Source organism: Xenopus tropicalis, chromosome 4 (genome assembly GCF_000004195.4).
Source record: "Xenopus tropicalis strain Nigerian chromosome 4, UCB_Xtro_10.0, whole genome shotgun sequence".
In the NCBI taxonomy this organism is placed as follows: Eukaryota; Metazoa; Chordata; class Amphibia; order Anura; family Pipidae; genus Xenopus; species Xenopus tropicalis.
This window is the reverse complement of record NC_030680.2, coordinates 115,216,074-115,239,463: the sequence shown is the minus strand read 5'-3', so window position 1 is coordinate 115,239,463 and position 23,390 is coordinate 115,216,074. Positions and strand designations below refer to the sequence as shown.

General features: G+C 39.3%; 1 protein-coding gene and 1 long non-coding RNA gene across 17 annotated transcripts in view; one reads left to right on the top strand and one right to left on the bottom strand.

Annotated features, from left to right (window-relative positions):
* The window catches only part of rbfox2 (RNA binding fox-1 homolog 2), a 174,262-nt gene that overhangs the window by 102,878 nt on the left and 47,994 nt on the right, over window positions 1–23,390 (top strand). The window contains exon 1 of one of the 16 annotated variants that reach the window (XM_012960949.3): window positions 9,973–10,185. The exons of 13 other annotated variants lie outside the window; for them this stretch is intronic. In XM_012960949.3, the coding sequence (XP_012816403.1) occupies window positions 10,159–10,185 (27 nt within the window). In that variant the 5' untranslated portion in view covers window positions 9,973–10,158. 16 annotated transcript variants of the gene reach the window in all.
* On the bottom strand, window positions 8,840–9,880 carry LOC108647464. The gene is made up of 2 exons (XR_001924497.2): window positions 9,245–9,880; window positions 8,840–8,935 (listed from the first exon to the last, which is right to left on the bottom strand). It is a non-coding gene; the product is annotated as an uncharacterized LOC108647464 (long non-coding RNA).

Genomic DNA, 23,390 nt, shown 5'->3' with positions numbered 1-23,390 from the left:
CCTATCTTGTGCTTGCTCATTTGTAAAGCATTAATCCCACTGGCCTCCAGTACACAAATGAGTGAGCAAGAGACGGGGCATGTACAGTAGCGCCACTCTGTCCTGACTTCCCCCTGACCAACACTAGCTAATGACTTGGCCACTCTAGACTCAATTAACCTGTGTAGGCAAAAACTGTGGCCTTAGGCAGATTTGCAAGCTGCATGAGTCTGTTTACATGGTCCTCTTATGACAGGCCTCCCTATGAACTGATGTTCATCTCAATGACCAAACAATTGAACAAAAACAATCTGCTCCACCACCAGGGTGCATAATTCTGGCAAAGACCTACTTTATTGACATATTCATCCAAAGGCTGTATCTTTCAGCGTATGACTGACTTTACTCTGCATCCCAATGATGGGCTAAATGCTTACCCAGAGATAAAATAAAAATAAAGAATGCTTAGTGATCAATGCCTGTTTTCAAAATACTTTTAAACACAAAACATTTAATCCCCACTATGTAATATTTTTTAAAGACGCGTCTGGAGTGGTAACAACCTTAAGTCTAAATATTTATTTCTAACAAAAAAACAATGCCATTTTTACTGAATTAAAAATGAAATAAAAATATCACAGGGAACATCATTTCAGTGCTGGATTTGTTATTCAGTAGCATGAAAGAATCGGTCAAGGATCTGAATAGTTTTGCAAGGCCGTGTATGTGCGCGTGTATTTAATATTTCATTTTTTTTCTTAAGACTTTGTGCCATTGCAGGGGCAGCCCAATAGAGAGACAGGATTTAAAGAGATTTCTTCACAGCCTGATGCACCCAGTTCGCTATCTTTAGATGTGTATGTCCATTTATTAAACATCAAGGCAGCCCTCTGCACACTACCAGTGGTTTTAATACAGCACTGAGAGATCAGCAGTTTTAGCTGAGCATGAAAAATCTCATCCCTCTCAAAGGATTTTTTTTTTCTTTATTTGATTCACCATTCACAACTGTAGAAAGGCTGAAATATTAAATAACCCTAAACCTTAAAATGTCCCCAAGCAGTTACTTATTTCATATAAAAAGAGTATAATGGACCTTTAACTCTCTACTCACTACTGGCACAACTGAATTACTAGTTTAGATCTAGAATTAGCAAGCTGAATGCTTTTGTGTGTTGTGATTTTGCTGCCTACACTGTAGCTATCAATGCTACGCTATAGACCAGCAAGAGCAGGGTATCATAAATCACCTTCCAGCTAGCACCAGTCTCAAGAGATTGTTGCCCAGTATGATCCTATCTAATGCAGTGTGCTCCAGAACAGTTGCATGTAGCAAAGCAATTTTCTACTTGCCCTGCAACTCTTTGGTAGAGATAACGGGGCACCTTGCTGGTAGATGACAGTCTGCACCATTCACAAATATTTATATAAAAGGTTTCCTGCATTTAACAATTTACATAATTTTTTAATATATAGGGCTGTGGTACATTCCTTGTTGATCAGCCCTTTGCACTAATGTTCTAGCGTACGTGTTCTGACTAACATTGCTGGATCTTTTCAGTATCATTTGAACATTTCCTCTGCTCGTTTTTTCTCTCTGCACATGTACAGGGTCAGGACTTGGAGCTGGTGAGTAATGAGATGTGGGAGGCTGGAACAGTAAGTGCATAGGGTGCCATGCAACAATTGTAAAGTATAACAGGCACATATGCACATATCATTTTCAGCATTAGCTCACTGTTTGTGATATATGTTCTTTTTAACTGGTAGAGTGGCAATGGTTTCCTTTAGCAATGCTATCTTCATTATCTCTGAAGTGTTCTTCTACTGTGTAAGGAGAATTTGATTCTTTAAACTGTAAAATGAAGAACAAAAAGGAAATCTGTTTTTCCAAGAAAGACACTTTTCCCTAAGTATAATTCCAAACCTCTTGAACAGAATTTATTGCCCTATCCATATAAGGCTTATTGTGCAGAGGGAGTTTTGCCAGCCGCTGTGACCTCATGGTAAACACCAGTATCCAATTTCCTGTTGTAGGGCACATGTTAGCAGGCAGTCTCTGCCTATAAACCCTCACTTCTGTGTTTCTGGGTAGAGGCCACTCAGTGGTTTTCAGGGATTTTTGCCTTTTGCCATGGGCCTGAATAGTCAAATGCTGTAGTGGTTACCAAATAATGTCAAGTGGCAGCAGCAGGTGAACCCAAGCCCAAGCCAAAGACTCAAGTTTCCAAGAGAGGGCGACACTTTCAAAGAGATTAGCATGTCAAATGTAACACTTATTTTGATAACTGCATGATGTAGCATTTACTACATCCATTTGTTTGTTTGTTACTTACAGTTGGTTATTTGGGGGCCAAGGAACTTTAAAGTTCAGCACAAGAGAGTTTACTTGTGAGTAGTGAACATATTTGCATTGGTACAGTAACCTGTAGCAAATCAGCGAGAAAGTAGCTTTAATAAGTCTACTATAAGTCAGTGCTCCCTCTGAGCTGTGCACTCATGCATGCATGCAGATTGTAAGGCACACAGCAAAGTGTGGTGCACACAAAGAATTTTGTGTGAAAACACAAATTTTATATTTATTCTGACCTTAGCACATAGTTGTGTGTGCACAAAATTATTTATGCACATAGCCAAGAAAGAATTAGAGGAACATTGCTGTAAGCAGAATAATAATTGCAAACCTCTAATTACTTCACTAAGCCAATTTGCTCAGCATTAGTAAATGTGACCCACTCTTTACTTTCAAATATCCTGTGGTTTTCTATAAACATCGTAAGTTAGGTTGAGAAGAGATACATGTCCGTCAAGTTCAACCTTTTATGCCTATATATAAACTGCCTAACTGCTAGTTGATCCAGAGGAAGGCAAAAAAACCCTTCTGAAGCCTTCCTGACTCCATGATGGCAATCGGACCAGTCCCTGGATCAACTTGTACTGAGAGCTATCTCCCATAACCCTGTATTCCCTCACTTGTACTGAGAGCTATCTCCCATAATCCTGTATTCCCTCACTTGTACTGAGAGCTATCTCCCATACCCCTGTATTCCCTCACTTGTACTGAGAGCTATCTCCCATACCCCTGTATTCCCTCACTTGTACTGAGAGCTATCTCCCCTACCCCTGTATTCCCTCACTTGTACTGAGAGCTATCTCCCCTACCCCTGTATTCCCTCACTTGTACTGAGAGCTATCTCCCATACCCCTGTATTCCCTCACTTGCTAAATAGCCATCCAACCCCTTCTTAAAGTTATCTAATGTATCAGCCAGTACGACTGATATCCAAATATTCTGATGGAACCTTCTTTCTTCTAATCTGAGTGGGTGTCCTCGTGTCAGTTTGAAGGACCTACTGGTAAATAAATCATTAGAGAGTTTATTATATGATCCCCTTATATATATATGAAGGGGTGGTTCACCTTTAAGTTAACTTGTAGTATGTTATAAAATGGCCTTACCTAGCAACTTTGCAATTGGACTTCATTATTTATTTTTTATGGTTTTTGAGTTATTTGCCTTCCTCTTCTACCTCTCTCCAGCTTTCAAATGGGGTCACTTCAATTGAAACCATTCATCTGTGAGGCTACAATTTTATTATTATTGTTACGTTTTTATTACTGAGCTACCTATTTAGTCCCTCTATAATACTTATTCCAGTCCCTTAGTAAAACCACTCCCTAGTTGCTAGGGACAATAAGACCCTAGCAACCAAATAGCTGCTGAAATTACAAACGGGAGAGCTCAACTTTGTGTGATTTAAATAAATATATGTTATTGTAAAAAAGATAAATGTCAGTAAGCTTTAATGTAAACATATCCTCTGACACATTAGTGCTGGTCTTGCTATTCAGGGCATCCAACTTCATATACTTCAAGTTTCCCCCACACTGGCTCCCAGCATGTGAGGCTGGCCTCTTTAGGGGGGTTTATGGCCTTGGTTGGGGGACCTACCCCAAAGGCCAGTTAGGGACAGTTTGAAGAGAATGTCTAGTTTGTCTCCTAGATTCTCTTCAGAAGCCATATAGTAGGTCAAATAGCACAATATTTGGGATGAACACTGATTTGATGTCCTAGAGATTCTTGGACCTGTGGCTGAATGTATGATATAGTAATGCGTTCTGTATATGTTTGTAACCTTGTATGGACTAAAGGGCCCTGACAAAATTGTTGGGCCTCAAAGCAGGTTTTGGACCAAATAAGGCTAACAACCACTGCCCGACTGGTGAACAATAGTAGGTACATACAGTGCCTCTGGAATGTCAGTGCTTGTAGATACCAGCCTGCTCACAGGAGCTGTAACACCTTAGGCACACTTTAAAAGCATTTGCAAGTATTTTCAACTACTTTTTTAGGAAGATTCCAGCATCTTCTGAGGACCAGTTTTAAACCATCATTAGGATTTCTTGTCAGCTTGTGAATCTAAAATGACACCGTGGAATGTGTTTTATAAACAAGTAGAAAATGCTTGACACTATATATATATATATATATATATATATATATATATATATATAATCAGATTTCATATTTGCATATTATGCAAATGCTTAATATCATTCAGTAGGAAGGAATAATGTTCAGAATGTGTCTTTAGTGGAAATTCTATCTTCCAACTTCTTCGAGCCAGTAAGATTTAAGGAGATTAGTATTGGTTGTTGCAGCAATCTCCTGCATTAAACTCCAATCACTTCATGAATGCCTTACTTGAAAGGGAAAATTGACTCTCCCCATTGTAATAATGATGCTCATCTTCTAGCCCTGTAGCTGTGGCTAGAGGCTCACGTACAATCCCCTGCCCTGGTGCCAGTCTGACTATGATGTATTTAACAGTGGTGATCAACAGAATGAATACATTTTTGAGTAGACTTACAGGAAGTTAAAATGTTCTCATTCTAATAAGGCATTTCATGTCTCTCATTTCTCATGGGTTAGAGATTTGTGCCGGCAAAGAACACAGGTCTCTGAGTGGTGATCAGTGTTAAGTGTTCATTTCAGTTAAAACATTAGTGTATCCTCATTAGTTCCTATTCCCTGATTAATAAAGCTCCTTGTGTCCCTTATCTGGTGTAGATGGCACATTTGGTCCATGTATTTAGATTATTTTCTGCCCCCAAGTTAATAACAACAACAGACAATCGAGTGCCTGTTTTCTTAGAGATTTTGATATTCAAAAAAAGAACAAATCAATTTTAAGGACATCAAAAATACACAATGCAGCCAATATCTGACACATGAAGGTTAAGGCTTATTGTAGTAATGTGCCATCTACCGTAGTGCGAATAAGCCCTAAGGTCTCTAACGCCTTTAGGAGAAGGAGGATGTTAAAAAAGCATTGGTAGGGCACTGCAAAGCAGGCTTGCCTGAGGCTGCACATTGACTAGCACCTTCCTTGCAGTCTCTTGGTCTTGCTTGAGTTTACAACCTAATTAAAATGCTTCTTCTAGTGTTACGGGAGAATGAAAAGATGCAATTGATTTAAACATGTCACATGATACAACTAGCTAAATAAAGGGAAATGAACATTTAGCTATGATTAAAAAAAAAAACCTATCCTGTGCCCTATACATAACCGGTTAGAAGGAGCGTTTAGTAGTCACCGCTGGATATTCTCATAATAAAAGAAGCATGTTCTGCAAAGCTTCCCACCTAACTTAGAGCAAGATGTGTTTTCTGAAGCAATTTTACCATGAACATTCTTTTGCTGGAAGGCAGACATTTTCTATGGCAAGGTCCATGACAAGACCAGGTCAGTGACGGAAGCTTTTTTTTTTTAATGTGGGCCAATTTGCAATACTTGAAACCATAGACCTAAACATTTCTGGGTTGGTTGATGACACTATACACTAACCTTGGTCAGTCTTATTTATTTATTTTTTTCAATCTGCTTTGGATCACTTGCTCCAGAGACTGATTACATAAATCCACAATTTAATGGAGCCTTACATTGACAGATGATTTTACAATCAAAAAAATTTTGTCCTTAAATGACCAGCCTTAATAGCAGTATACCATAGAGCTGTAGCTCTGCGTGCATGCACGCACAGTAATGGCTGCCTCTTTGTACATCATCATGTATTTATGTAGCGCCAGAAAATTATCCATTCCCATGGTTGTTGGCTCAGGTCTGCTTCAATAAGCAAAAATAATTATTTGTTTGCCTTCTTATATTTAAGTTTACTTACAAATTTCTTGGATGGCTGCATGGAGCCTACCAATAAAATCATTGCCTTGGGCTCTCTGGCACCTTGAAGCAGCCCTAGTGACTTCTGTTAAAAAATGACACCCCTTTGCTTTTCCTCTTTCTTTTTCACAAGGGCATTAGGTCTGTTAGTTGGTACAGATGAATCTGCCATGAGACCAGAACTTTCTAAAGTCTTACTAAGGAACAGCACAATCTGTAATGTATCATTAAGGAGATCTGGCATGGGGAGTGTTGTAGAGAAGGGGTGAAGATGATTTCAAAAAGGGATACTGGGAAATGTGATGCTTAGGGGCATATTTATTATGCTGTGTAAAATGAATTTGCTCAAAAAACATTGTAAAAAGCTGTGTAAAATAAATAGAGAAGATCGCAGTCTGAATGCCAGATTTTACGCCGTTATTTGATGTAAGTTCTGGCGGAAGAAAAAACGCATAAAAAATTAAGCTGATTTTATGCCGTTTTTTACACGGTGAAGCCTGGCAAATTTTCTTGCCGTTTTTACACAGCATAATAAATATGCCCCTTAGTCTGGAAATGTGTTTTTGTAAAAAAGTTCAGAATAGAATCACAGACTTTTCTAGCGGGAGGATAGTAAGACTAACTGGGTTCCTTAAAAGCACATACTCCAATCTCTCCTTTGTTGTTGGCTTTTTGCAGTTGCCTTGCACCATTGATATGGTCCACTGAGTACCTTAGTTATGCGCCCAGTAGTACTGATGGAGCACACTGACAGAATAAACAGAGCATTTTCCCTTACTGAGTATCTAACATCCCAGGCTGAATACGTTGGACAGTTGTTTGGCTAATTTTTCAATGAACAGCACCCAGTTTCCTAAATTTGTCAGTCAAGCATCATCATTACATTTGCTCTTTGTTAAGAATTTGGTTTGGGTGGACTGAAACTTTCCAACTGCCAACATCATTATTACTAGCAATAGAACATTCTAAAGGGTATATTGTAAATAATATACCCTTTATATTCTATAAAGAATATGTGGTTCCTATTGTTGTTGTAATATCTTTTTTGGCTCTGATATATCTCCAAGCTCTGTTAGAGACCCTTGCAATATTTATAAAAAGCCCTGCTAATAATTCACTGCTGCTCTCACTTTAACTCTTCCATCACTGTAATATCCAACTGTACATACTCCTTATTGTTTTCCTGTCATTTTTATTTCTGAATTTCTTCCTCGCCTTTATACTGTATTGTCTCCCTTTTGCATATTATTTCCCTATCACAGCACCACCTATGTTTTCTGACTTCCTTCCTCCCTTGTCAATGCATTCTCATTCAGCTTGGACCACTTACATTATCTGTCACTAATATTTCCCATCATCTCTAGGTCCTTACATTTTTTATTTTCCTCCAGAACGCCACATACCAGTGCAATTTCCAGTACACCCAATTCAAAAAAAAAAAAAAAAAAAAAATATATATATATATATATATATATATATAGTGTGTGCTAACAGTCTAAGAGATCAAAGTCAGAGACAAAAATCTTTACCTAAAACGGGTGTTGACCTGGGTGTATATACCCCAGGTCCCTCGCCAAATATTTCAAATGCTAGTACACATGCAGTGAAGGCATGCCTATGATTAAGTGCGGGTACGCACGAAACGCGTCAGGCGTTCTGGGTTTTTAAGAATGTAAATAAAGTTTGAGTTTTGTCCATTTTCTGGTTGACCATGGTGCTTTGCGAGCCGCTTTCTTCAGAGATTTCAATTTCCAGTACCACCACCTCCTCAGATATATTCTCCTACCCCCCAGTATTCCTCCCAATGCCTTGAGTAAAGTGCCATGGCAAGTAGCTGCTACTAGTAGCTGTGGGGCCGATTTACTAAAGGTCGATAACGCTTATCGTGCTTTTTTTGCATTAAGTCCTGATTCATCATGCGTGCGCAAAAAACGTTATTTACCTCGCATTGCATTAATTCCCGCATAGAAATAATATTAACGCATGATTCACAAACACATATGAAGCGTTAAACACGCTAAATATTGCGTTAATCTGTGCAAATATTAACACCTAATTGGGGCAGGCGGTAGTTAAAGAAAATTGTGGTTCGTGAGCTTTTGGCAACACAACATGGAGTTTGCAGTGGGATTTTTCTAAGTATGTGTTGGCCCTAGAGTGATGCAGCCTCCAGTTTTCAGGGAAATGGTAATTTTCAGAAAAGTAGTTTTCCGAAAGTAATGGTTACGTGTGTAATATTGTGCGCTAATATAGCACGCGGCAAAATATATCACGTACAGCGGGAAAAATAACGCACGCGGCGGCAAGAAAAACGCTCATGGCGAGTTAAATAATGCAAAGAACATTGCGTCTTAATTATGACGCGTGTCCTTTTAGTGTATCAAGTGTTAAGTCACAAAAAATAAGAAGCGATAACATTTTTAACGCATGCTATAAATAGCGCTCATTTTAACGCCCTTTAGTGAATCAACCCCTGTGTGTCTTCACCCTAAAGGGATGTTGGGAAATTGCTTGTAGAACTATTATGGCTTTCTTTCCATCTGTGGAATCAGGTATGTTTGTGTAGAAAAAATACATTTATATTTATTTCTAAAAGTTCATATAGTGTTTAACACCTTAAAGTTGCATAGTAGACAGTGGTAATAAATGCATTTTGCAATTGGTCTTTTTTTATTTGTTTTTTTTTTTAGCTTCAAGATGGTTGCTAGGGCTTATTTTCCATAGCAGCCAGGCAGTAGTTAGGAAGTCAGAATGCAGTATAAGTAGGAGATGACCTAAGTAGAAAAAAACAAAATGAGATTAACTTTAAAAATGCAACATTACTGGTGGGTCTCGAAAATGTTATAATAGGTTATGAAAAGTGAAAAAGTTATTTTAACATTGAAACATTGAAACATTTCAATTAACATTGAAATTATCCTTTAACTGTATCTTAACATGGCAGATCTGACCAATGTTGTGCCCATATTTCTAGGCATTCTAGTCAAAGTAATTGCAAATACCGTGTGGTATGGGGGAACCCAAATATGACCAGTGATGGTAATATTTAGTTGTATATTATTGGTGTATGTCTCCGGTTTTACCTTCATTTGCAGTGTTCAGCTTGTTGCATCACAAACACGTTGTTTGTCCAAATTGCATAAACATGCCATGGTACTGTCCCTTTATGTGAAGGTGTATGCAGTTTTAGGGAAGGCTGGCTGAGTATGTACAGTCTGTAGCTGAGTGTTGCCATGTAGAGCTGCTGCGAGGGTCTGTAAGTGCCTCATGTATCCGTTTCAGTCTGTAAGGTTCGCCTGCAGCATTACTCGCCCGCAGCAGTTATTCCTCCCTTCCTGCTGAAAAACAATCAGTCAATTAAATCTGTCTTTTTCATTTCATTGGCAGCCTGATCTGTGATGGGGGTCATGCCGTGCCATAGCCATGCTTTGGTTTTCTTCCTCCTCCCCAAATTAAATACTGTAATTTAATTTTAGCATTATTTCACCCTCTTTATTTCACCTAAAAGCCACGTCCAGTAAATGTCTTATCTGTAATGTTCTTTGTATGTTATTCTGTTACACAGATGTCAGTCTCCTGTTTGTCTCCTTTATGTCTGCTTTTTTACTGTTGCAGATTTTCTTTTTTTTCTCCCAATTATTTCTCCTGTTTGCCATGTGTAATGAGAGATGTCCCTTCCAGCCAGCCATGCAGGAGAGGAGGGGGAGGGAAAGGAAGAGAGAGGAGGGAGCAGGGTCTGGGAGGGGGAGGAAGGGGAGGGAGGAGTGGCAGAGTGGTGATAAATTACCCCTGGTGTCAGAAGGAGGAGCTTGATCCTGAGAGAGAGAAAGAGAGCAAGGCAGCAAAGAAAGATAGGAAGAAAGGAAGGAGACAGACACAAGGACAAAGAATTACACCGGGATCCTAAGCATTAGCCCCCTTTAGACTTCAGTTCGAGGTGCTCAGGGAGCTTACTGTGCTCCCCTATCTGCTTTGTCCTTTCCTCTTCTGCTGGTTTATGGAGAAGAATAAAATGGTTTCGCAGGTAAGGGCTGCAATGTCCCTGTGTCTGTTTTCCTTCCCTCTCTTCCTCAGTCTGCATGATTCCCTCCCCCCTTTCCTATTTACCTCTCCCCATCCTTTGTGTTTCTGTCTTTGTTACTGCTGCTAATTAGTACCATGTGGGGCTTTTCCACTCCTTCCCCATATCTGCCATTTCCCTCACTGTACTACAGATCAGAATAACATTCGCTCACAGCACACCTCTCACCCTCTGCTCAACCCCAGCTACATTTCCTAATCCATAACTGGCATTTCTGCCTCACCCCCCCCCTCGTCCTCAGTATTCCTAAACCAAACCCGTTCATAGTCCTTAAAATTCATAATGGCGTTTCTTACGAACCTGCGTGGAGGCTCGCTGTTTTATTGCTTAAAGCTATATTTTTGTTGTTTTTATACCTATTGTCTGCTCCCATGCATGTGACACAGAACTGCCTTTGTGTATTTATAGAAAGGCATATATGTATAAAATGCATTTTAGTTGGGGGGAAAATGACATTTATTGCTTTAAACAACTACAGTCTTTCTGTAAATGTTGTTCAGTGCTGTTCAGATGTATCTCACCCAAATATACACGGGGCATTCCCAAGATATCACTGGGCGTGCAGGGAATCCTATGCAGAGTGCTCCGCAGCAGTCTGCGATTCCAGTTAAAGGTGCTTATTATATCCACGTTACAGGGAGCGGGACAGCAATTTGAAGGTGAAAGTAATCAGGTGGTAGGCGGATGAGTGGCATACACACAGCCATTCAGCTTGAAATATGTTAACCTGGTGCAATGGGAAAGCTTGGAGGTTCTGAGGATTCCTACTACATGGCTAAGATTGGCAACCCTTGTTGCAGGGACAACACATTTATATAAAGGAAGGGAATTTATGTTTGTTTTTTTCTCTGTATTATACTGGTATAAGCAACCTTGCATTCTGCATTCATTTTTACTGGTATTTCTGAACAGAAATATAATATACAACAGGGAAAATAAGTATTGAACACATAAACATTTTTCTCAGTAAATATATTATTGATGGTGCTATTGACATGAAATTTATACCAAATGTTGGTAAAAACCCAAGTAATTCACACATATAAAGAAATCAAAACAAATAAGTCCTTAAATGAAGTAATATGTAATAAAGTCAAATGACACAGGGAATAAGTATTGAACACATGAAGAAAAGGAGGTGCAAAAAGGCATGGAAGGCCAAGAAACCTGCTGAAATCTGTCAGTATTTAGAAAGCAATCCTGCCCCCTATCAGTGCAAATTAATATCAGCTAGTTTAGTCCTAATTGATGGCCTATAAAAAGGTTTCTTATTACCAAGATATTGCACAAAGAGCATCTCATGATGGGTAAAAGCAACTTTGCAACCTTATTGTTGCAAAACATACTGATGGCATTGGTTACAGACGTATTTAGTGTGCACTGCTGTGGCCATAATCCGGAAGTGGAAAGAACATCATTTGACCCAAAACCGGCCACAATCAGGTGCTTCTCGCAAGATTTCTGACAGAGGAGTCAAAAGAAGAGTCAGAGGAATTGCCCAAGAGCCAAGGATCACTTGTGGAAAGCTTCAGAAAGACCTTGAATTTACAGGTACAGTTGTTTCAAAGGAAACAGTAAGTAATGTGCTCAACCAACATGGCCACTATGCATGCTCACTGTGCCAGACTCCACTGTTGAAGCTTGTTTAAAGTTTGCTGCACAACATTTGAACACGCCAATGAAATTCTCTTTGGATGTCATTGCACACATAATGTTTGGAGGAGAAATGGCACTACACATCACCCCTAAAACACCATACCAACAGTGAAGTTTGGAGGTGGGAACATCATGGTGTGGGGCTGTATTTCAGTATATGGTACTGGCAGACTTCATATAAATGAAGGAAGGATGAATGGAGAAATGTACCGGGACATTCTTAATAAGAATTTGCTGCCATCTACCAGGATGCTGAAGATGAAAGTAGGGATGACATTTCAGCAAGGCAATGATCCCAAACACACAGCCAAGGAAACTCTCAATAGCTGCTAGAATCAATCAATCACCCAACTTGAATCCAATTGAAACTGAAGATCAAAGGTTATAGAAGAGGACCCTGGAATCTTGAAGATTTGAAGACATTTTGTGTGGAAGAATGGGCCAAAATCACACCTGAGAAATGCATGTGACAAGTTTCTCTATACAGGGGGTGCCTTGAATTTGTCATTACCAAGAGCTTTTCTACTAAGAATTAAAGGAAAACTATACCCCCAAACAATGTAGGTCTCTATACAAATATATTGCATAAACGAACTCGTATGTAAAACCCTGCTTCATCTAAATAAACCATTTTCATAAAAATATACTTTTGATAGTAGTATGTGCCATTGGATAATCCTAAATAGAAAATTGCCATTTTAAGAATTAAGGGCTGCCTCCTGGGATCATAGGATTTACAGTGCACGCACACAAGCCAAGGCACACATACACACTAGGCCAATTAATGGACAGAGTTCTGCCTTTTGCCCCCACACTTCTTCCTGTTACAGATAGAGCTGCATTATTTCTGGTCATGTGATCCCTGAGGGAGCACTAAGCCCATCACTAAATGGTGGATCAAGGGAAAGGATGTAAGGGCTCTGGCACATGCGGAGATCTCCCCGAAATTCCATCCCATGGGCGAAAATGTAAATCGCCGGTGGGATGGCATACACGGCGCCACGATTTCTCTGAAATCGCAGAAGTTTCCTCTCAAGGCAACTTCCGTGTGCCAGAGCCCTAAAAGGGCAATATTTATCGATACATATTCTAGTTTGGCAAGATTTTTTCAATAGGTCACTTAACATAATACAAACTATTTGTTGGATAAGTATTCATTCTGGGGGTATAGTTTTCCTTTAAATACGTTTCAGTAAGCGTGTTTAATGCTTATTCCCTGTGTCATTCCACTTTACTACACATAACTTAATTTAAAAAACATAATTGTTTTGATTTCTTTGTATGTGTGGATTACTTGGGTGGTTACCGACATCTGGTGTAAATTTCATGTCAATAGTGACATTAGAAATATATTTACTGAGAAAAATGTTGACGTGTTCAATACTTATTTTCCCTGCTGTATGTTGTATACATTTTTTACAGTATTGTGTTATTCTTTTGTTCATAACTTTTTACCATATTTGCAAACATTTAATAATGCATATTGGGTATGTGTATTGCTGTGATGCACAAAACCATTAATATTGATCTATGCACATGTATTGAGGACTGTGACCTATTTAACTCTGCACCAGCCTGAGGGTGACTGACTGAGAAGCGGCAAGACTTTAGCTGGGTGCAGAGATTCCCCAGGGTTCCCAGTTCCCCTGTCCTTGCCTTTTAAGGATACAAGGGAGTCTTTTCATTGTCTTGATGCAGGTCTGCAAAACTGTAAAACATTATATAGGGACTGGGACAAATGGATTTAGTGTATAGTGTTTGGTCATTCGCCAGAAAAAGCGTGTGGCTTTTATATGCACACACACAAGCATATATGTTGCATATAAACAAATATATTTATGCACCTAAAGCTTAACATGGCTAATAAGAATTGTAGTATTTCTGCGGAATAACTGCCCTTTATTTACCTGCTGTTAGCTTAAAATCCAGTGACAGTAAGGTTCTGTATAGCACCCTGGCTGTGTGCGTCTCATTTGTGTGAATAAATATTCTTCGAGAAACCTGTAGTAAACCAGCCTGTAATTAGGGCAGACCCCTGATGGAAAGCCTTGGTATATAGACACCACTGCAGTGTGTGTGTGTGTGTGTGAAGTGGATGAGTGTTGTGCATTCTGATCCCCATTATATGATATATTTTGTGCTGGAGCCATTTGCATTTGTCACCCAGCATTGTGTCTGAGTAATGCCATGTGTCACTGTCTGTAACTGTATCTTTGCTGCGCTGAACTAAAATAACACAAACCTATGTATATGTATGGAGAAAGCAGTGCAAGATTTTGCAGACATAGCTGTTTTTATGGTCTTACCTACAGATAATGGACAATGCAGCCTGAGATAAATAAGCAAACGTGTTTAATCTTCTGAATTATAAAAGATGTGCAGTAAGCCATTTTACAATCTATACCTTTTTTGAAGACAGAGCGGAAGGAGCTTTTATAGAAACAAATTAATTAAAACCCATAATGGGCGTTTTTAAGAGCTGATACTTTCTACTGCTTGTGCTTAAATACAGAGGTATTTGCCAACGTGTATACTGTTTATCCTGGGCAGATTATATCTATATTATTGGTCCAAGTCCCGTTTTCTTTTTAAACCAATGTTTATTTTTTTTTGTGTTCAAATGACGAGTGCAGTAAATGATACCTCGTGGGAATACAAGGGGGTACATTTGAATGTGCTTGGGATTGAGGACCAATGATTGAATAATGCCTCGCTTGGGCACAAAGGAGTAATGCTCTTGGGGCCCTAAACAGTAATAATTTGTGTTTGTTTTATAAATTTCCAAACAAAAGGGACATAACCATTTACAACTCATTTTTCTGTATCAGAAAAGAACCATTCACAGGTATGTATTGATACTTCCAAGCCTTTAACAGTTTTATTTCATTTACCCCAAATATGGGCATCCAGCTCTTATGAAGATTGATTGCCAGTGAAATGTGTGTGCTAAACACCAGTTCTTTTAAAGATGATTCCACGCGGTTTATTAAAAATTGTTCAATGTAAAATCACGTTGGCAAATCTCCCTGTATTGTGACATAAGGGTAATTCAACAAGAAACATTTCTTCCCATTTGTATTGGTTTATGGCAACATTTTACAACATGTTTCTACATTACTGGCCTTTGTTCTAGTTTTATTACTTATTATTTTATATCATTAGTTATGTCATTCTGTTTACCTGAAAGTAGCTCTGTGCGCTAGAGTAGCACAGTGGAATATAATGGTTAATATGTGTAATAGCACTATGCAGGGTATATATGAAATCATGCTCAAATAGTTGATAAAGAGACTAGAGAATACACAAGTAGATAGACTTGGAAACATTTTGGGCTGCTCCAGGTAAGCAACAGGCTGCACCTTACAAGTGAGTTTTGTTGTGGAAAATTAATAAAACTCTTTGCTGTTTCTGGCAAGTAGCAAATAAGTAGGCTCCTTTACTGAATGCTTACTGACACTTAATGAACATATTAATGCAGAGTACCTTGATTGGGAACCATTGTTGGATAGAGTTAGAGTAGTTTATGGCAAAGTTTTAACTTACTTTTATTTGGATACTTGGAAGCGACCAGAGACTTTGGGACAGGTTTACTGTTTTACAAAATCTAATCACGCTACAGCTCAAGATTTTGGGCTACAAAATCAGATCCTCTATGTTATGTTAAATGAAATCTCATCAGATAAAGTTGGATGGATTCTTGCTGTTCAGGAACATACATACAACATTAATCAAATTTCAGTGAGAAACAAAAGACTGTCCAACATTATCTTTTTGGATAAAAACACAGCATGAAGCTGTCATGTCATGTTGAATGTCAAATGCTTCATGTAGTTTATAGATCAGATATTTCTATCAGTTACATGAGTTTAAGGCATGTCAGCTATATCAGACCTGTAGAATGCAATTTGTTAATGCAACGGCATTCAACAAAAGCTCCCACATAGCTCAACTCTTAAGGTGGCCATACACGCACCGATATTATCGTACGAAACCTCGTTTCGTACGATAATCGGTGCGTGTATGGTATGTCAGCGAGCCAACCGATGTCGCAGGAAGCTGCTGAAATCGGTCGGCTCGTCGATCGGCCAGGTTAGAAAATTTTGATCGGGCGCCATAGGAGGCGCCTGACCAAAATTCTCCCTTCAGAGCTGAATCGGCAGAAGGAGGTAGAAATCCTATTGTTTCTACCTCCTTACCTGCCGATTCAGCCCTGAATGGTGTGTGGCGGATCTGACGATGTTTCGTGCGACCGATGGTCGTACGAAACATCGTCGGATCGCCACGTGTATGGCCAGCTTTAGAAAAGGTTTGTAGTATTAAGATAGAAGATAATTTAGACCTCAATTAACCCATCATCACCAATTATTTATTTATATAGTGCCATCAAGTTACACAGTGCTTTAAAATAACTTTACGAAGGGCACGGGTCCTACATTTGATTAACATACAAAGGATGTAGAATAAAAACAGTAGAATTAACAGTCCTGGCTTACAGTGTAAATAGATTGGGAACAACTGATGTAGTCCCTGCCTGATGGGATTTTTTTTTATACCTGCCCAATCTATCAGCCCAGCTTGTTGGAGCCTTCACCAATATGTCAATTCATGAATATGTTTTATCGTGTGTGTGTGTGTGAGCAAACTCCACTCACGGCTAAACACAGCCATAAAGTACTATCACAAAAATGTTTATAGCGCACAATCACCAATCACTGCTATTAATATTAAATGAATGTGTTCCCCAAGTCATAGTACTTATTGTGCTTGTTCAAATGGAAAATACGGGAGATGGAAATGGAGTTGGCCTGGAGAGGTTGGTCTCTATGTACAGTGCAGTGTCCTTCAGAAGACAACCCATTTCCTATAGGTTGTGTATTCCTTCCTGTCGTCTTGGATCCTTTCTGGATTTCAGAAACCCTGGCAACTGTCAGCATGGTATCAACCAGTTTCTTAAATGTGTAACGTGAAAGTCTGGATTTCATAGGTTAGTGCTTTGGTCACTTTTTAGCACTTGTCAAAGAAGCAGCTGAAGTGACCTTCACTTAGACGTAAATCTCAAGAAAAAGTTTATTTTTAGGCAACTAAGGAACATAATTCTTTAAGCACCTCACGTAGTCCAGTGTGTCATTACAGGAGAAGGACATTTATGTTCTTTGGTTCTGTAAGGACAACTTTATGTAGAGTAAGACTGCAACTTTCTTTGGTAAATGGAATGTGTCTTTTGAATGTGGTGGTATCTTTTCATGATTGTTATGAATATCTTTAAAGGTGGCCATGCATGCAACAATTACAATCTTTCCCATGACCACTGGTTGTAGGAAAGATAATTCATCCACTCCACTAACGTTAAGAGCTAAATCATGCTGGTAAAAACAAAGGAATTCTTTACCCCATCTGACGATTCAGCATTAATGTTACAATGTTTGGGCACCTTCAAAGGCACCTGATCAAAATTTTCGGACCACACATGCTTATCATAGGAAACTTTTTTTGGTACGATAATATCCGTGCATGTTTGCCCACATTTACACTTTGCTAGTGGGCTTTTTGTTAATATAAATCAGCAAGAAGCAACTTCAGTTACACACCAGAATACCGTAAGAAGTCCTTAAAAGCTCAACCTTTATTCATTCTCTTAAAACCAATACGCCTGATGCGTTTCGTGCGCATGCCACTGTATTTACATGCTGTGATTCAGAAAGTGGTCAAGAAATAGTAAAATAACGTGGACAGAAAGGAAGATAACTTTATAAACGAAGGAAAACATTTTAGTCCCCAATCTCCTCTGCTTATAAGGTTCATAGCTGTTGTGAACTCCATTTCCCAGTCAGCCTAGAGGCAGTCATTCTCACCAAGCCTTAACTCTTCAGTTTGACATCCTTTATGTCATTCCTTTCACAGTCATTGTAAACATTTGGGTTTACTAAAGTGCTGTTTACTTGTCAGTACAGAACTATATGTCACATTAGAAGCTTCACAAACCCGCAGTGTTCAACTAGCTGCCTCCCAATGCAGCACAGAGTCTAGGCAACATGAATCAGATCTCTTGACTGTATCTGTTTGTTTCCATACTGTGCTTTATCTGCACTCCCAGGCAGGCCTGCTTCCAATCTGAAACCGGAAAGGGAAGGGGGGTGTGTGGTGACAAACAAGCCAGTGGTAGAAATGAAAGAAGGTGAAGAAGGGGGAAGGGTAGTAAGAGGGGTGGGTGTGAATAGAAGAAAATTAGCTGCTGTCACTTTAAGGACATGCCAACCACAATGGGAGATCTTTTTCTAAAAGGGTCATAGGCCTTGTTGATCGTTGACCCTCCTCTTGTCCCAGATACAGAGTGGGGACATGATAGGCACGCTTCTGACTGCAGCTTATTATATTCTCCTTCGACTCTCTTAACCATTGAACGACCAAAGGCACAAAATAGTGGGGAAACATCAAAGACCAGTGTTATCTACATTCAATTTTAGACATTTCATATTAAGTAAATTGCATGGTTAAACTATTACACCAGTACTTGTAGTTACATTTTCAAAGTAAAATTTGTGTTTAAGTAAATATTGTTATCTAATGGAAAGCTGACTAATAAACATTAAAATTAAGGGAGGTCCCTTTAAGACCAGAGGACGGGCATATCTAGCTATTTGCATGACTGGGATATTAGTCACTCTGGATGAAAAAACAAAGTTCTCAGAGTCAGAGACTGAGATAGCGTTGTTTCTGTCTCTGGAAGTGATTGCGATTGGCTGTCTTTCTTCTGGACTGTGCTGTCCGGTCCCAGAAATAAGTTTTTGAAACAAAAAAAAAAAGCAACAGTTGCTCAATGGATGCCAGAAATCTAAAAGTCACATTTACATGTGAAGCAGTCTGAGAAACCATAATGTAATAGTCAAAACCTGAACTCTGCAGTGGAATCAAATGGTTAAATTGCTGTGCCTGAAATAGATGTGGCGTTTGGCTAAGTGCTTTCATGAATGCTGACCTATTGTGATGTAAAGGCCCCCCCCCCAGAGTGAGCCAGGTCTTTGCCTCTAGCTAGGGTGGGAGAGTCTGTGGGGGGGGGCTGCCGGTTGATGTGTAGCATGAGCTGTGTGTTTGCACAGAAGGAATGGAGGAGGATGAGGGGGGAGGCCAGGAACACACAGTGCATCAAACAGACTCGTGGCAAGGAGAGGTATGGGGGGAGGGAGCAGTGTGATGGGAGATATCACAAGATGGAATGCAGAGGTGCAACCAAATCAAGGCACAGAAGAAAGCACTCAGCGCTCTAACACCAACAATGCCCATATTATATGTTGCACTTCCAGTTATGCCAGATGGTTGCTTGTTTGTTCAGTAGCTCTGTGCTGGGGGCTATATAAATGCATAGCATGTCAGTCGGTGCTGCATATTTATGTGTATTTGGGTTTACTTAATATCAGTGACTTACATTAGTGTTAGTTTGTTGGCTGCTGGGTTTTTCAGTTCAGAATATTACATATTTCTGGATCGCATGCGGTGTACAAGATACTGTTATTGGGACCCTTACCTTCTGATCTGCTGGGTGTTCGCGTCATTCTCTATGCGTCTTTTCTGTTTTTCTATGTAGTATTTCCCAAAAAACCTAAATGTGTGATTGGTAGAGTGGTATCTAGTTGGCAAAGCTTCCTATTCTCCCCCTTTGACTGAATGTTTGAAAAATTGCACTATTGGCTTTAAATGTGGTTCAGTCTAAGGTTTTCCCAAAATGTATGTTAAGAATCCTGTATAATTACAATAAACAATTAATATATTTTAATCTCAACAATTATCTCACTTAGTTCAGAAAATTTCTACCCTTGGTCTCTCTCCAGTACTTATTCCCTCTTTACTTCCCTAAGTAATTCCCCTTCCACCCCAATCCTGGGGCTACATTCTCTGTCACTGTCCTTTGCGCTATTTAAACACAGAGACACACGTCAGGCCTTCACCTTACAATAGTACCGTTGCTGTTTAGACAAGAACTATTTGAGGCTTTTGCTGTTTGAAGACCATGGCCCCCTCCATTAATATGAATAGAAAGTACTGTGGCTAAAAATATGATTTGTGGCAGGTAGCAAGGGATTTTAATCTTGATAGCACTGAAATATTCTGCAGTGCTTTACAGAGATTATTCATCATTCACATTAGCTTCTGCCCAAATTGAGCTTACAATCCTAGGTCCCTATCACATTCACACACAGTATGGTTTATCAGGAACCAGTTAACCTGCCTGTAAGTTTTGGGAGTGTGAGAGGAAACTAGAAGAAACCCACACGCACAGGGGGCATTAGTCCTGCGTGTACCATAACCTCAGCAACTTTTTTCCCCCTTAAGAATTGTCTCTGAGACAAAATGCCACAAAATACCCCATGTGCTGTAAGCCTAAGAGTATCCATAAACTATGGTCAAGGGGCACTTTGCCTCAAATGAAATCTGTCATAATCTCTTAAAGCCCAGGTGATTTAGGGAATGATATCTTGCAGTGTGAGCATTTGACTCTGCTTCCAAGATGTCAGATGTAACCGAGAAGGAAGGAACAAGTATGTATTATGGAGCATTTTATTTGCTGACTTTATTTCATGGCTATTAAACTCCTGGCCATCAGCTCTGTTACAGTGCAACCAAAGAGGATGGTCATTGTAGTTAAAAAAAAAAAAAAGCTGGAGAACTGCAAGTTTGACATCCCTGGTGTAGTCCTTTTCCTATCAATATACTGCTTTTGTTTTCCTCCTACCATCTTGCCCTCTTGTCTGTCTCGTTGTTCTCCTCCCCACAGTTCATGTTTTATTTGCTTTCAAATGCAGCCTTGTCTAACCTCATTCACCTGGCAGATTTGACAGTTGGGATTTTGACTTTATTGTATTTATGTTCTGGCTCAAGGTCATATATTCCAGCATAGGCAGAGCTCTGTTTATCTTAAGTCACCTTGGTTTTCTGCCTCTGCCCCCTTTTACCCCTGTGCTAACCAATCCAGCTGTGAGCTCTGATACTGAACACTTTCATTGGTGGAGGGCCCATAGCATTTATTGCACTGATCATCTGGCTCTGGATGGAGAAGATATATGGAGGCAGTCACATAATATCAATGAATAAATATTAGAATACAGCACAGCGCTTGCACTTTATCGTAATGCAAGGCATGTACTAGACCCTGTGCTTTCCAATCACCCTTGTTTTACAGATGTGTGATGTTTGTGTATTTATATTCCACATATTTGCTTTGCAAGTGCACAAGCCAACATATCCATACAAATAGTCATTTCCCAGCAAAGCACTTAGAAAAGGGGTGTATGCTTTGATCAGGGAGTCGGCGCCTGCTGTCTGTGCATCTGCTAGATCAATACTGTATTAAAAGCATAAATACTGAGGATGGGGTTTCGGGGCTTGGGAAATCTCTCTGCCTTCCCTGTGCCACATGCAGATCTTCTATACTTACATTTAGTTTGTCATCACAGTATTACACAAAGATGGCTGAATTGAGTTATCTGTGTTACTTATGCCATTTCATGACCAGGCACCACACAGCTCCTTTCCATGTAGGGCACACTAAAATTATCTAATTGTCTGCATAAGCAAGTTATTAGTAGTACACACCTCTAGAGCTGCTTAGAGGTTGCTGTTATTGGGGTGAAAAAATGTTTTTAATTGATTTTTGTTTTTAAACTTAAACTGGGGTCTTTAAAGTTTATGGTTCTCTGAGAAAGCAGACACACTGCTAATGAAATGTTGTATGGCACTGCTTTTACAGGAATGTAGTGCAAGCTATAGCTCTCTATAAATGCACCTTTCATAGTAAACAATGCATTCCCATATTTGGGACGTGGGGTTTCACCTCAGGCGGCAGGTTCGATTGGCCATTCTGCAATCTTGTCAAATTGCAGTTGATCGATGAGTTGGTGCAGCAGCAGATAAAAATGAGAGGAGGCGTCAGACCGAACAAATGGAACAATATCTGCCTGTTCTGTCTGTGGACCAAATAGTTGGATACGTTAATGGTCAGCATTGATTCCATATACTCATGGGAATATGGCATACAGAACAAGACATTTAAAAAAATGTGTATACTTTAGAGGTACTGTTTATCTTCTGCTTCTTATTGCCCTTGAAGTATTTTGTACACCTTAGCCAAAACATTCTCCTGCACCATTTATTTTGATCAAAAGTTGTTTTTTAAGCCTACAATAGTTTCTTAGCTCCGTTTAGTGTACATTTACCTAGAGGGAATGATCTGCCCTTCTATTCCATCTGAAGGGAAAATAAAAATAAGAGAAAAATTATATACAGGATATATTTTTTGTCCTACTAACCCATGTAGGTTCTGTAATAGGGCAGTGACAAGTTGCCAGTGTTCTCTGGTGATTACAGTTGGTGTTAATGAAAAAATGGTCTTCTCTAATTTGCTGCCAAATTACAATAACCAAACATATAGGTAATAGCTAATACCCTTAGGGGTAGAGAAGATAATTACACTTTAAAATTGGAATATGCCTCTCCTTATATAGTAGCAATACAAATTGTATATAACCTCATTTATTTATTTTATTTCATATGTGTACTTGTCCCAGTGAAGCCTACACTCTAAGGACTCCTTCAACATTAATGTACAATAGAGTCGATTATTTTTTAGGAGCGTGTGAGGAAGCCACAATACCCAGAGGTACCGACAAGGCAGAAGTGCTACCTAGTGGCTCACCGTGCTGCCTTTTATTAGCTTTAGAAATTATGTTTTTGTTTTTTTTATGACGCTTGGTCTTGAAATTTACTGAGGCCTAATACCAGCTGTCTTGCCAGGATCCACTGCTAACCAGCAAACAGATGGCATGGACTAGTGCCCACTCTCTGTGGCTTCTGTTCTGTAGGAAAATGTCAGCACAAACAGTTCAGGGTGTAGGCCTACCATTAATCAAAGCCTTGCTGTCCTTTAAAAACCTAGTACAACGGAGAGAATTCATAAATTAGGTCTTACTAGGAAAACCACAATAGCATTTTTAGGTAAAGTCTATGTATTTAGCATCTTTGGTAAAAAAAGAAAGTAAATATTGAAGTGTAAACTAGTAGGAAACTGCGTTGGCATTGGGAGGAGCATTAATTATGCAAAACTGGGTTATTTCCTACTCATCTGTGTAGTTGTCATGTGGCAAACATTTGTTCAGAGAGCAGATTAGGGACATGCTCCTTTGTACTGAGTGAGTTGAGAGAGTGTGGGTAAAACGAGATTAGGAAGAGAATCTTCCATAAGCTCCTTAGCAATCAAAATAATCTGATCAGTTAATTAGAATTGTAAAGGCACTGCTATCATCCATGGAAGAATGCGGGTAATTATGGCTTATAGAACCTACTTAAGCATGAAGGGGCAGCTAGTAGGATAATCAATAGGGGCTTCTGATGTTGCTTTTTTTATTCCATAACTGTAGATTTAATCTATAAAACTATTGTCTGAGGACATTGCTTTACCTAGTGAACACTTTCACTATAGAATTGCAAATTAAATGTTTACG